Source organism: Lingula anatina, chromosome 1 (assembly GCF_051362555.1).
Source record: "Lingula anatina isolate TDL-2025a chromosome 1, LinAna3.0, whole genome shotgun sequence".
NCBI lineage: Eukaryota > Metazoa > Brachiopoda > Lingulata > Lingulida > Lingulidae > Lingula > Lingula anatina.
The window spans coordinates 9951060-9965328 of record NC_141767.1 but is presented as its reverse complement, the minus strand read 5'-3'; the positions used below and the strand labels follow the sequence as shown (position 1 = coordinate 9965328).

Below are 14269 nucleotides of genomic sequence, written 5' to 3'. Positions count from 1 at the left end.
ATAGTAGATGTCAATAAGATAGAATCTCAGTTAAGAGCCCAAAAGTCCAGACAGGAGGAACTTGTGATACGGAATACTGCCAGAAGAGTCAAGGAGAACTCAGAGAGAAGAAAGCAGATGATTGAGGACAAATTTCGGTACACCGTTCCAGACGGCGTCCGTTGTGCCTACACGGTAACAAATCAGCCGTCAAATGCAGCAAAGCAGACGAGAAGCAAAAGTGCTGACGTTCGCCGTCGAAGCAGTGATGCGCCCGTCTATTGTAGACGGTATATCACTCTCAGTCTTCCTGCTGATATGAGGAAAAAGTGGCGTAGGGAATCAGAAGACAAAGGAGAAAAAGTAAAACATGACTCTGACAGCGATAATTCGGATAAAGACGATTTCGCCAGCAGACGAAAAGGTTTCAGACCTCGGAAAAAACAAGTAGCCGTAAGAAAGGTCCAGTCCGCTTCAATCACAAAAATCAACATTGGGAGCGATGTAATCAAGCAGAACGTTCCGAAGGAATATGGTCAAAATAGAAAATTGCGGCGGCCAAGAACAGTGTGCTACTAAAAATATATTAACATTCCATGATAAAGATAATATACCGGTACAGTCAAAGCATTCTGTGATATAGTTATTTATGACGATTCATATTTAAAAAAAAGAAGGTACATTTTCAGTGCGCGTTTACAGCATTAAACGTTACTGAATACTTATAGAAGTAGTTATTTCACTGAATGATCCAAATTATTTGGATTGTTGAACAGTCAAAGAGGCAGTGAGGAAAAAACAATCCTGAGGAAGACCTTTGGCCCAAATGTTTAAATCAACGTTCTTTTTACATTACAAAAAATATCATCCTCTTATCAATTCTTAAATGACAGAGTGGATGCTTGAAGAGTATTTTAATTAAATGTAGTGTGAATTATTTATTTCCAAGTTCAGAGTTCTAATAAAGTGAGAATGAATTGTTGCGAAGGAAACCAATGCTGAAACGTCTGTTAGAACCACTGCCAGTTTAAAAGTGAAGATGAATTATACTGTTGTCATTAAATTTTATTAATTCATTTTCAGACTCAATCTTGAATAATGTGCAAAACCTTGATCCCATTGAAATAATTATCATAACATGCCTTTAAGATGTAATGGGATCTGGATCTTATCAGTCAGAAAATCATTTGTACAGTTTAACGAACAGCTCGTCTTCATACCTTGGTCTAGAACGTAATCAGTCCCCCGCGGGTTGGCGTAATCTAACAGAAAAAGAAAATCAATAGCAATCCCATAACAAAATATTTGCTCAGAGAAATACGCATTATAATGTAGCTTCAATATACATGCCTACCGAGGAATTGGAGTCTATTAGATGCATGGGATTCTAGGACCTACAGTAAGCAATTTGAAAAAACAACAATGCATGATTGATAGGAGAGCCTCAGCCGTGTTTACCTTCATGTTTATTTCCCTGCCAGGAAAATCAATACCTTAGCTTAGGCTACAGGAGACACAATACAAATTAACAATAAAATTCGAGACACAATGCAAATTAAGAAAAAATTCGAATGAAAAAATAATTATTTATGTATGCGAGTCAATAGCCGACAGGGTGACGTCCCATTCTGTACTGTATTCGACTTTAAAAAAATCAATATTTTGTTAGCGATGAGAAAACCACATTATATCAATGGAACATTTTAATAAGTGAAAAGATAGTTTGTCAATATCGTTAACATTTCATTATGCAATTATAATGCAATCCAACTTTGGCCATTTTGCAATTACTCCTGGGAAATAGGCTGGATAACCACCGCATTCGTGCATGCTTCCTTTAACTTGCTTTACACCCCGTGTTATAAGCTTGATTTCAACTGCCCGGTGAGCTATTATAGTAAGATTAAAATCTGTCTGGGAAGAACAAAGAAAACTTGAGATGATCAATTGGTGACGTGGACGTACTTATATCACTGCTAAATCAACAAGTTTAACGTTTGAAGTCACCGCCATAATCTGAGAAAAAGGAAGAGTTTTCGAGCCAGATCGAATCGGTTTGATCAGGATGAACTTTGCCCCTTACTATGTCTTGGAGACGTACCAAAAAGTACTATGATGTAGATCTGCATCTGATATAGAATAAGTTCACACGCCCTTAGAAAACCATCATTATTGTGTTTTTAAAATAATTTATTTATTGTCAAAGCAATGGCAGATTTATTCAATAAATTACAATAAGTATGAGCTAATATAAAAAACGAAAACCCTTTCACGTTTACCCTCTTTATAAGATAAGATGCAAACTTAAAGATCCTCTTAGACCCAAATCATAAAACCACCGTATTCCATAAGATTGGAAAGAGCATTATCAAAATGAATTAAAAGCATGTTCTTAAGAATACAGTTCTTCAAAAATTATAATACGGAACTCATGATATTATGGTCAATTGCAACAAGACACCGCTTGCGTTACCTTCTAAATACAGGTGTGTGATTATTTCGGAGATGATTAAAGGGCTTACGGCTGAAGCAAATAAGACTGGTTAAATAACGCCTGGGTCTACCACAACGGGTCGCTCGCGGCAGAGAAAAATCAAGTATTTATTTTGTATTTTAGCTCAGTTCTTAGTGCTAATATTGGGGTACGGTATCAATACCGGCTAATAACTAACAATACAAATGTATGCTTTGCCACACGAGAACAGCCAGATCTCAATTTCTCTTATTGTCACAATGCAAACCAACATGTCATAACCCGAACCGTATTTGTTGTTCTTCCACCGGTTTGAGCTTCCAGTAAAAACACTGACGCATTACACGACCATGGTCGGTAAACCTCTTCGCTGAAAAAACAGCTATGCTGCAAACAGCATGTCTTTATGCCGGAAAGACCTCTATTAATCTCTGCTTTTCAGAACTTAATGACCCAATGGTTTCATGTTTGAGACGGTCAAAGTTATTAAAACCAAACGTTTGACAAATAAATCCTGCTTATGATAAGGTGCCTAGTTGTTGAAGTTATTCACCTGAACTGGTTGTGTTGGCCAATTGAGGGGTCATCTCGCGGTTAAATATAGCATATTCTGCCAAATAAATGACTATTTGCTTCATTATGTGCAGGTGTGACAATATTGGAAAAGGATAAAGACGCAAATTTAATGCAATTCTCTCTTCTGGCTTTATACACGCTATGATTATATGGGGTTCTAATACAGACCTCTTGGGAGTGGAATTGGACGTTTTGATACAGAACGGGCACGTTAATTATTCTCAAAAACTGTTTAAAAATTCAAATCAAGCATTGTTTATATGCCGTATCTACTTTTATCTTCCGATAACAAACATTAAAAATAAAATAAAATAAAAAATACCGCATTTGTCTACCCTTTAAAAGAAAAAGAAGCAAGCAACAGACAAGTTATATACATATTTTTATTTTTTATCTTTAACAAGTAGTGAAAGTCCACAAGGATTCGTGTACTCCACTGCAAAAATTATACCATAATGTAGCAAAATACAAAGTTACTATTTTTTTTTAATTTGAAATTATCATACAGAAATACTCTTTTAAGAATAGATAAATGAAATAGAGTTCACATAAATAAACTCACAACAATGTAAATTCAAGTCTCTCTGTACAATATTTATCACAGATGTCGCTAACAGTTGTTAAATTATAACACGGCAAATATTGGTTAAAATAGACCATATATTGAACTTTTATAAATATACGTGCCAATAAACAAAACGTGGACGGAATCTATCAAAAGTTCACATTACTATTGTAAAACAAATATATATTTTGGCAATGAAATAAAATTTAAAATCTTTTATGAAAAAATACCTGGACGGTTTTTTAAACAAATCTATTTTGTAATAAGTTATATTTGGACGGTTTTATAGAAAGAAAGAATCCCAGTTCGTTACAATCACAGTTTGTTATTCTGAGTCTGAGTAGGTTTCTGCTTTTTTAATTAAACAGGGCTATGACAGTTTAATTCTGTTTCCTCTGATGGTCTACTTTCCCACTTTCAAAATGGCAGAGGGATATTCTCTGAAGCAACTGAGAAATTCTTGAGAAAGAATGCTTCCTCCGTTTTCTGTTTTTCACTCTGAATTTGTGAAGGAATGTTCCATTTTCTACAGAAATGTAATCTGAATTCAGCAAAGTACGTCCCATATTCTGTATTAATCTAATCTGTGTTGAGAGACAGTGCCACACCCTGTAGAACCCAGTGACTAATGTGCTCTGTGGTGAAGAGATCAGCTTCAAATACAAGACCCACTCCCATGGCATTACGGCGCTCTGACGTCACGTAGACAGGGGTACGCAGGGTGTTCTGGAAGGATAAAACACACGTTAAATAAAAAATTTTACAGAAAAAACACCTCCTCACAAAGTAATATTTATGGTGAAATATGCAACGGTAGCATCATTGTCCAGCAAGTTTATTCATCAGTATTAGCATGGTGAACGGTCACAATTTTGTCACAGAAATTTAGCACCATGCTACACTGCAGGAGGTCGAGTCATGATATTTTAGTATTTTATTTCACTGTTTGTACACACCACAGCAAAAGCTTTGATATAAGAAGATTACTCTAATGTGATATATAATCCTAATCCTATAAGAACATTTTTGTCATTCCACTTCAATAATTTTTTTTAAAAAGAAGGAAAAAATGTTTTGTGAAGGTACAAACAACTTTCACTTACAGAAAGACACGACACCCTTCTCTAATTCACCAACCAAAACTTTTCTTTTTTTTTTTTTTAAGGTCAAAATTTAAAACAAACAAACTCCAGGTAAACTCACCTGTAACTTGAGTCTATGAGCCTCAATAGGGATTACTTTAAGTACTGGCAACTCCTGGATCAGTTCCTTTGGTTTCTGTCTGATAATACATCCCTTCTCTATGTCCCAGCCAGCACCCTCCAAGTACAAACCATGGACAAAACAACCTGTCAAAGACAAATAGGAGATTTTTTAAAAGATGAATTTCAAAAGATTTTTCATTGGTGTCAAAATTTTTAATCTGCCAATGTTTATTCTACCAACTAGTTCATATAAAGATAGGAAAAATGTTGTAAGATGAGATAATTCTGCAAATATATGTTGTATTATTTAAAAAATAATTCCAAGAAAGATAAGAAAAAAAAAAGAAGTTTTAAATTTTGAATCTTTAAATATCTAAGAAAAACCACATGTCACATCATGCGTCGTGATGACAACCACCGTTGTCCTCCAGTGTCCCTCCTCACCTTGATGAGCTCTTTCTGTGACATCCTCAGGGTTCTGGTAGCTGGTGACAGAGGTGTACAGGGTGGACTTATCCAGGGGCCAGCCATTCTTACGACAGGTGGCCTGCACCAGGGCTGTCAGGTAGGATTCTGGGATATGGAGCCCTGACAGCCACATCACATTAGGCTCATCTTCCTCTATCTGTGATGAAAAGATTTGCATTTTATATATTTCAATTCAATTTCTTTATAATTTCTTTTTTTTTTTTTTTGTTCTGTATATATCTGCAGGAATGGTTGCAATGTACAACCATTAAATGGGTTACAAAACAGATGATGACATTTATTTGACTTACAAACATACCTTATGACATGAGCTACAAAGAATTAGGAAACAGTCAACATCAGAACAAAATTTGCAAAAAAGTTTGCTTTCTCAATTCGCAGAAAACAACAGATGTAATAAGCATATATGTATTTATTGTCGTTTAACGGGTCAACGATGACGTGTCTTAGGAGAAAGGTTATTAGGAGGTACAGGGGGCGCTGTATTCAAAAGGTGAACAGATCACGTGAGGAAGGGAAACGATCATTCGAAGTCGAGCTACGCTAATGTACAGACATTCCAGTTTTCCTAAGCTTGAATTTCATATTTCAAACGTCTAGTATGCCAAAGGGTAGGAAATCACAAAAGATAGAGAAAGTGTTTGAGTCAGATTCTGAACATACTGAGAAAGAAATTGAGAGGCCTGAGGTGAGCGAACCTGAGTTGATACAGTCGGAGGGTGTAGCATCAAACAAAGAGGATAAAAACTACTCAACCGAGGAGAGCGGAGAGTTTGAAAATGAAGGGAGTGGCCAACAAATACCAGGTGAAGTTGGCTCAAATCTTGCTGATACTTTCAATTTGTTTAAATCCTATATGAATCAAAAGTTTAAAGGATTAAAAAGAGAACTGTCCGAGAAAAATATAGCAGAAAACAAAAAATTGAGGTCATCCCATGAAATTGAATTCAAGTTCAAAGGAAACAAAAAACAATTTGAATTTAACACTGAAGTACTTGAAAACCTTGAAATTGCAGAAAGTTACTTTAAGAAAGGGGAAGTGAAGTCTGGAAGACAGTTACTCAAAAGGTCCATAGATCAAATTAAGAAACGTAACAAGCTTATAAGATTGGCGGACAAATCGGATGCTGGTTGGGAAGCTGTGGAAGAATATCAATCCGATGATCTTGCAGATGATAGTGAAGACGAAAAGAAAATTCGTTCAGCCCAGATAAGAGCAAATAGAAAATTGCGCCAGAAAAAACAGAAACGCAACAATGTCGGTCAACGTAGGTCTGGTGTTTATAATAGCTATTCCAATATGCCTGTTCAATATACAGCCTCAGCCAATTTTTCAGGTTCAGGGCCATTCAAAAGGCTTTTTCGAGCCAAAAGAAGTCAACCGTCCAAGTATGACCAGTGTTTTGGATGTGGACAATACGGTCACTGGCGAGCAGAATGCTCCAAATTTAACCAGCAAAAGCAGTCATACTTTCAAAACAACACGGAACCGAACCCAAGCTACTACAGCTACGCACAGGTCGGCAGTCAATAAGACAGATACAACTCTAAAAGATAAGTATAATAGTGACAATGTGAAAGGTAGATTGAAGAAAAATGTAGCTTTTTGGGAAAGTATTCGTGCCAATACGTATGTATTAGATGTAATAAAACAAGGATATGTTATTCCTTTTATAAATACACCACCAAAAATGATTATGAAAAACAAGAAGTCTGCATTAGACAATAAGGATTTTGTAGAAAAATCAATATCAGATTTGTTACAATCAGGCCGTATCAAAGAATTTAAAGGGATACCACAAGTTGTTAATCCTTTGACGGTGGCAATAAATGGGAAAAAGAAACGTTTGGTTTTAGATTTGAGATGTGTAAATCCATACATTTGGAAAGAGAGTATTAAATTTGAGGATACAAGAATTGCATTACAGTACGTAAATTCAAAAGGATTTGCATTTAGTTTTGATTTAAAAAATGGTTATCATCATATAGATATTGTTGAGTCACAGCAAGAATTTCTGGGATTTTCTTGGGTTGTTCAAGGAAAAATTAAATATTTCGTTTACACAGTTTTACCTTTTGGGATATCTTCAGCAGGTTACATTTTTACCAAAGTATTAAGATGTTTGGTTAAACACTGGAGAGAATGGTCTATACCTATAGTGTTGTATTTGGATGATGGATTTGGATTTAGTGATGATTTTGAGATGTGCAAAAAATATTCAGACAAAGTGAGGGGAGACTTGAAAAAATCGGGTTTCGTAGTGAATAATGAAAAGAGTATATGGAGACCAGTTCAAGAGATTGATTGGTTAGGTATTCATTGGAATTTGATACAGGGTACGATATCAATCACAGAAAAAAGGGTTTCAGAATTGAAAAATGATATTAGAAAACTGATGCAAAATATTAATATGACATCGGCACGTGAGCTGGCTCGAATTACGGAAAAAATTATATCAATGTCAACTGTTATTGGAGATATAAGTAGATTAATGACAAGAAATATGTATAACGCAATCAATGATAGAAACAGTTGGGACGAATGCAAAAATTTTCGTTCAAATACAGAAATTCTGAATGAGTTACATTTTTGGTTGTCAAACATTCATTGTCTAAATAAAAGACATTTATTCTTAAACGAAATACCCAAAATCTTGGGATTTTCAGATGCTAGTGATTATGCATGTGGTGCCTATTTGGTACGTTGTCAATCTGACATTTGTCACAAAATGTGGTCAGATGAAGAAAAGGAGAAAAGTTCGACATGGAGGGAGTTGAAGGCAATTACAATTGCATTACAAGCTTTTATTAAAGTTATAAAAAGAAGTAAAATAGGTTGGTACACAGATAATCAAAATGTCGTGAGGATTATACAGGCAGGATCTATGAAACATGATCTACAACATTTAGCTTTACAAATATATCATTTATGTACATGTCATGAAATCAGTTTGACAGTAAACTGGATACCTAGATCAAAAAATGAAAAAGCAGATTATATCAGCAAATTGGTAGACATAGACGACTGGGAGGTAGAATCTTCTTTTTTCGAATTTTTGGATAAAAAGTGGGGACCTCACACTGTAGATAGATTTGCGAATTTTGAAAATACAAAGACAAACCGTTTTAATTCAAGAATTTGGAATCCAAATACAGAGGCAACAGACGCATTTTTACAAAATTGGCAGCATGAGAATAATTGGATAGTTCCACCTGTAGGTTTGGTACCAAAGGCAATAAACCATTTATTAAATTGTAAAGCAAAAGGCACTTTAGTCGTTCCAAGTTGGAAGTCGGCTGCATTTTGGCCAATGATATTTGACAGAGATATGAAGTGGAAAATGTACATAAAAGATGTTCTTATTTTCGGTAACAAGGGTATTTTTAAGCAGGGGAAAAATAAGCAATCTTACATAGGGTCGCAGAAATTTAAGGATAAAGTTTTGGCAGTCAGGATTGATGGGGAGACAGGATTTTAATAGAAGAATATTTTCTAAAAACGAAGGTTATATTTCAAAGGCGAGATGGGATGGTGTATTTTTATGAAGGTTGCCAGTCAGGATTGACACTGCAACAAACATTATACAGAATTGAAATTTATATATAGAAGGTGTGATGGAATGACGGTGTATTATTATGAAGGTTGCAAGTCAGGATTGACACTGCAACAAACATTATACAGAATTAAAATTTATATGTAGAAGGTGTGATGGAATGACGGTGTATTTTTCATGAAGGTTGCAAGTCAGGATTGACACTGCAACAAATATTACACAGAAATGAAATATATATATTTGAAAGTTTTATGGCATGTTGGTGTATTTTTATGAAGGTTGCCAGTCAGGATTGACAATGCAACAAATGTTAAAAAGAATTGAAATATATATTTGAAAGTTGTTACGGCATGAAGATGTATTTTATATAAATTGACAGTCAGGATTGACACTGCGACAAATGTTATACAAAACTGAAATTTATATTGGGAAAAAACGTGATGGAATGAAGGTATAATTTAGGAAGGTTAGTAGTCAGGATTGACACTGCACCGAATGTTATACAGAGTTGAAAATTATAATTGAAAAGCGTTATGGAATGAAGGTATATTTTATAAAGGTTTATAGTTCGGATTGACACTGTAACAATTGTTACACAGAATTGAAAAGTTCAATTGAAAAGTATGATGAGATAAAGGTGAATTATAATATATTTTGCAAGTCAGGGTTGACGATGAAACAAATGTTATACAACATTAAATGAAATTCATATATTTGAAAGGTCTGGTGGCATGAAGGTGTGTTATTATGAAAGTTGATAATCAGGATGGACAGTGTACAAAATGTTTATACATAATCAAGGCAATGAAAGCATACTTTTAACGATGGTTAAGAGTTAATGGATAATTCATTCTTTTTTGTTAAAAGAGAAAATATAAGATTGTCTGGATTGGCTTTTGAAAACAGTAGGCCTATAATGCATGAAAAGAACATTTGAAATGTTTTAAAAATGGGCTTTTATATTAGTAAACATAAACTGGTGTGTTTTCATCAAAATTCTTTATTTGTATTTACAGGTATTCCAATCTGGAGTTTGGACGGAATTAAAGGATTTCAATAATGCAACTTTACGAAGATTGGGTAAAGAGTTACCAAGTATTGTATTGAAATCTAGAGCAGATAATACGGTGAAAAAGTATACTTATATATTTCAAAAGTGGAAGAATTGGGCAGGGAAATTTACAGAGGTTAACATATTCCCGGCATCCACTAATCACATTGCACTATATATGTTAAGTTTAATTCAACAAGAAAGTAAACCAGGAGCAATACAGGATGTGAAATATGCCTTAAAGTGGGTTCATGATATTGCTGGAATAACACGAAATCCTTGCGATAACGCTTTGATCAGTAATATTGTGGAGGCAGCAAAAAGACTGTCATGTAACAGAACAATAAAAAAGGAAATAGTAACCAGTGAAATGCTTAATAAACTTGTTAAGAGATTTGCAAAATCTAACGCCAGTTTGCCCGATTTGAGAGATGTCTGTATATGTTTATTATCATTTTCAGGATTTTTAAGATATAGCGAGGTATCCTCAATTAGAAGAACAGATATTATATTCAAAAATTCATATTTTGAAGTTTTTATAGAAAAAAGCAAAACTGATATATACAGAGATGGATCTAATGTTTTAATAGCCAGAACAGGTAAGACTTCATGCCCATATGCTTTCTTACAAAGATATCTAAGAGCCGCAGACATAGAAGAAGATTCAGAGAAGTATATTTTCAGATCGGTCAAGTATTTAAAGAAATCAGGAAAACATGTTTTAAAGGATACTGGAAAATTGTCGTATACACGTATGAGAGAAACAGTTTTACAAAAATTTGAAGAATTGGGTTTTGATAAAAGTAAATTTGGTCTACATAGTCTACGAGCAGGTGGCGCATCAGCTGCAGCAAATTGCGGGATAAAAGAACGATTATTCAAAAAACATGGTCGCTGGAAATCGGATAAAGCAAAAGACGGTTATATTAAAGACAATATATTGCAAAGAATGAGTGTATCTTTAAACTTGGGTATTTGATATGCATTTACATTTTGTTTGTCGATATTGTAGGACAATGTGAATCCAGAGTGGATGTGGATTAATAAATTATGTACGTATATAAGTCGATGAAATTGTATTTGTTTTTTCTTTTTTAGGATAAAGTAATGATACACAGAGGAGGCCCGTTCTTTGTGGTCGAAGCAGGCAGAGGCACATCGACTCATTCCTATTTATAAATAAATGATTTGGTGTTTGAAGATGAAGTGGTTTTATTCGTTGAGAGTTATTAGACGATAAATAATTTATATACGTTTAAGCGTAAGCGAATTAGAATATAAATGTATTTATTGTCGTTTAACGGGTCAACGATGACGTGTCTTAGGAGAAAGGTTATTAGGAGGTACAGGGGGCGCTGTATTCAAAAGGTGAACAGATCACGTGAGGAAGGGAAACGATCATTCGAAGTCGAGCTACGCTAATGTACAGACATTCCAGTTTATTCCAAATAAGTTTTTGTATAAAAACATTTGTATAAAGATGGGGTTTGATTATGCGTTATAAAATTATCAGATTCATGTAAGTACGAGCTGTACCGGAATTGGAATTAGGCTATGTGGGAAATGTAACTGGTGACGGAGCAAACGTTTGTATGTAATATTGTATCGTCTGTACACAGGCAGAGGCACATCGACTCATTCCTATTTATAAATAAATGATTTGGTGTTTGAAGATGAAGTGGTTTTATTCGTTGAGAGTTATTAGACGATAAATAATTTATATACGTTTAAGCGTAAGCGAATTAGAATATAAGTTGATTTATGATTTTTAATGAACGGGAAACTCCAGCTGTTAGACCTTTAGTAAAATGGCTAACTAACATTTGGGCAAAATGTTTCCACCAATTGTTGACAAATAGATCAATTAGATTTTTTTCCAATTTACTTTCATGAGATGTCAGATAGCTTTGACAAGCTTTAATACCCAATGCATTTTCTCCCTAACAGATCTAGTAATCCCTATTGTAATCAGTTTCTGTAATCATCCTTTACTACAGCTGTACAATTACCAGATATCTGTCATGGCCCATTTAATATATTTCAAGTATTTAAACTAGTACTACTGAATCCTGTCTTAACACCCACTTAGACCTTCAACCACTAAATCCACCTGTCTATATCACATGTCTTAGGGCAATGTGTACAAAGGTGATCATACAATGATAACATGGGAATACAATGGTTTTCTACATGTGAAGTGGGCTTGCGTTGATGAATCAATAATAATTATGGATAATTGAGCTGCTTTGAAAACAAGCATTATACTTCAAGAATAAATTAACTTGAGAATCTTTCAAATGATGTCAACCCCTATATTCCAAACAATATAATAACAGAATTAAAATTTAAAATTTTTATAACCACAAATAGAAATTGATTATTTTATAGGACACTTACCCATACTGTGTACTGAGAATTTCTCTTCTGGAAATGGGTCATCCAGTTGCCCAGTGACTTCAGAGTGGCCGGAGCCAGACGCCTCCATATTCCAGGCAACTGACCATTAAACAGGGACTTGGCCACATCATCCAGCTCATTGCTCATACCAACTTCACCTGCCAAGGCCTGGAAAAACAGTGCAATGATATAAAGTAACACAATATATTTAGTATTATTTTTTATTGTTTAGCATATAAAAGATTCCATATCTCTAGTAGGTCTGTTTGACAAAATAAAAGTCTACTAAATTGCAGAAACCGCAGTACTAAACTAGAACGCCAATTTCTGGTATTTCTTCAACAAAGAAGTTGAAAGGAGAAAAAAGTGTGTGTATGTGCCTGCATTCCTCATGGGTCTAATTCCTACAATTTCTAATATGTTGCAATCAACCTACCCTCTTCAAAGTGGACAGGGAGACCCTCATTCTCTTAATGAGAATATTAAATCTCTCCAGCTCCTGTAGCAGTACCACAGTGGTGGGGGTGATCTCAATGCCCAGCTTCTTACGGATCTTATCCATATCATACTCTGGTGGCAGCTTGGCCAGAACATCAGAGGCAATCTTGTCAATGAAGTCTTCACGACTGATTCCAGAGCCAGTCTCGCCTAGAAATATGTACATTAAATATCTCAAATGAAAAATTAAAGCAATCACTGCTGTATATTTCTAAATATAAAGAGAACACAGTGCCTGTCTGGGACTACTTTTTGCAACCTCATAAAATTCATTTATGTGTGTGACTAGTTCAGAAAAAACATTGATCACAGCATAATTTATTACTCTTATCAATCATTCAGATCACTATTTTGATTGTCTTCTCAATTATTTAATATACAGAGGCCACCACACCTGTCTGGGGCTGTAACTCCACTAAGTTACTCCACATTTCCCTGGCAGCAGAGGTGTAGTAACCAATCTCAGCATTGGGGTGTAACCCAAACACTTCAGGGGTATTGGTCAGTGGGAGAGTCTCAATGTAATCTGGAAATATTGTCAATTCAATATCATTTATAACTAACCTAAAGAAATGTTTTACCAATAAACAAGAAAAAACTTTAATTGACTGTTTTTCTGTAAAATGCTATGAAATGAAACTACCCACCCTAATCATCTTCTTAGATATATACAAAAATTGCACCAGCATGCATGTGCATTTCTCAAGAAAATACATGTAAACATGACTTTTGCACTTACAACATAATATCTTAACACAAACAAATAATAATTAAAATAACACTTCACCACTTCACCTCACTTACTTAGTACGAGTAAAAATACATATTTTATGTTATTCAATATTATAATAAGAGCCTCCGGAATTTGAACATGTACATAAAAGACCTGCAGTTGTAGAAGGTTTAGTACAAGCAACATATATGACATAACTAACATTTACCATTCAAATTACAGTTTGAGCATTTAGTCTTTAAATGGTTAGATGTTATTTATTATAACCCTTATCCCATTTCAGTAAAATATCAAAAATATATCAAAACATAGGGTACATATAATTTTTCTACCTATAATTAGGATTTTGAGTAGCTTACAAAACTTTAATATGTTTACATGAACAAATAGATATTTGCCATTTTCTTCTAACCTACAGCACCACCTTATTCCTATCTAAAAGTATATACAGTACAAGACACTGTATAAATGTAAAACACATTTCCAATTGTCATTAAGTCATCTCATGACTACCTATGACATGAGGTGGAAGTAACATGATTTGTCCGTTTTCTCTTGGCCTGTACACTTTTGTGACCAATTCCATGTATATTAACCTAAGCCTTGTTGGTTAAAGGATCAATCATATATCTAATATACATAACCTAAGAATAACAGACTTTTTTTAAAAAAATTCATGTTTTAGTTAACTTATGATTCCCAAAGTCCCACTGTGAGTTGGTCAATTTGTTATCCACATTAATGAAATC

At 34.4% G+C, this 14269-nt stretch overlaps 1 protein-coding gene across 5 annotated transcripts in view; it reads right to left on the bottom strand.

The window, feature by feature from the left end:
- Positions 1-3393: 3393 nt before the first annotated feature.
- LOC106156586 (dynein axonemal heavy chain 10-like) overlaps positions 3394-14269 on the bottom strand; it is a 45619-nt gene continuing 34743 nt past the window's right edge. For all 5 annotated transcript variants that reach the window (XM_087016525.1, XM_087016536.1, XM_087016546.1 and 2 more), the window contains 6 exons: positions 13182-13313; positions 12726-12937; positions 12290-12457; positions 5243-5423; positions 4797-4942; positions 3394-4319 (listed from right to left, as the gene is read on the bottom strand). In XM_087016525.1, the coding sequence (XP_086872651.1) occupies positions 4173-4319; positions 4797-4942; positions 5243-5423; positions 12290-12457; positions 12726-12937; positions 13182-13313 (986 nt within the window). In that variant the 3' untranslated portion in view covers positions 3394-4172. The remainder of the gene's footprint in view (positions 4320-4796; positions 4943-5242; positions 5424-12289; positions 12458-12725; positions 12938-13181; positions 13314-14269) is intronic.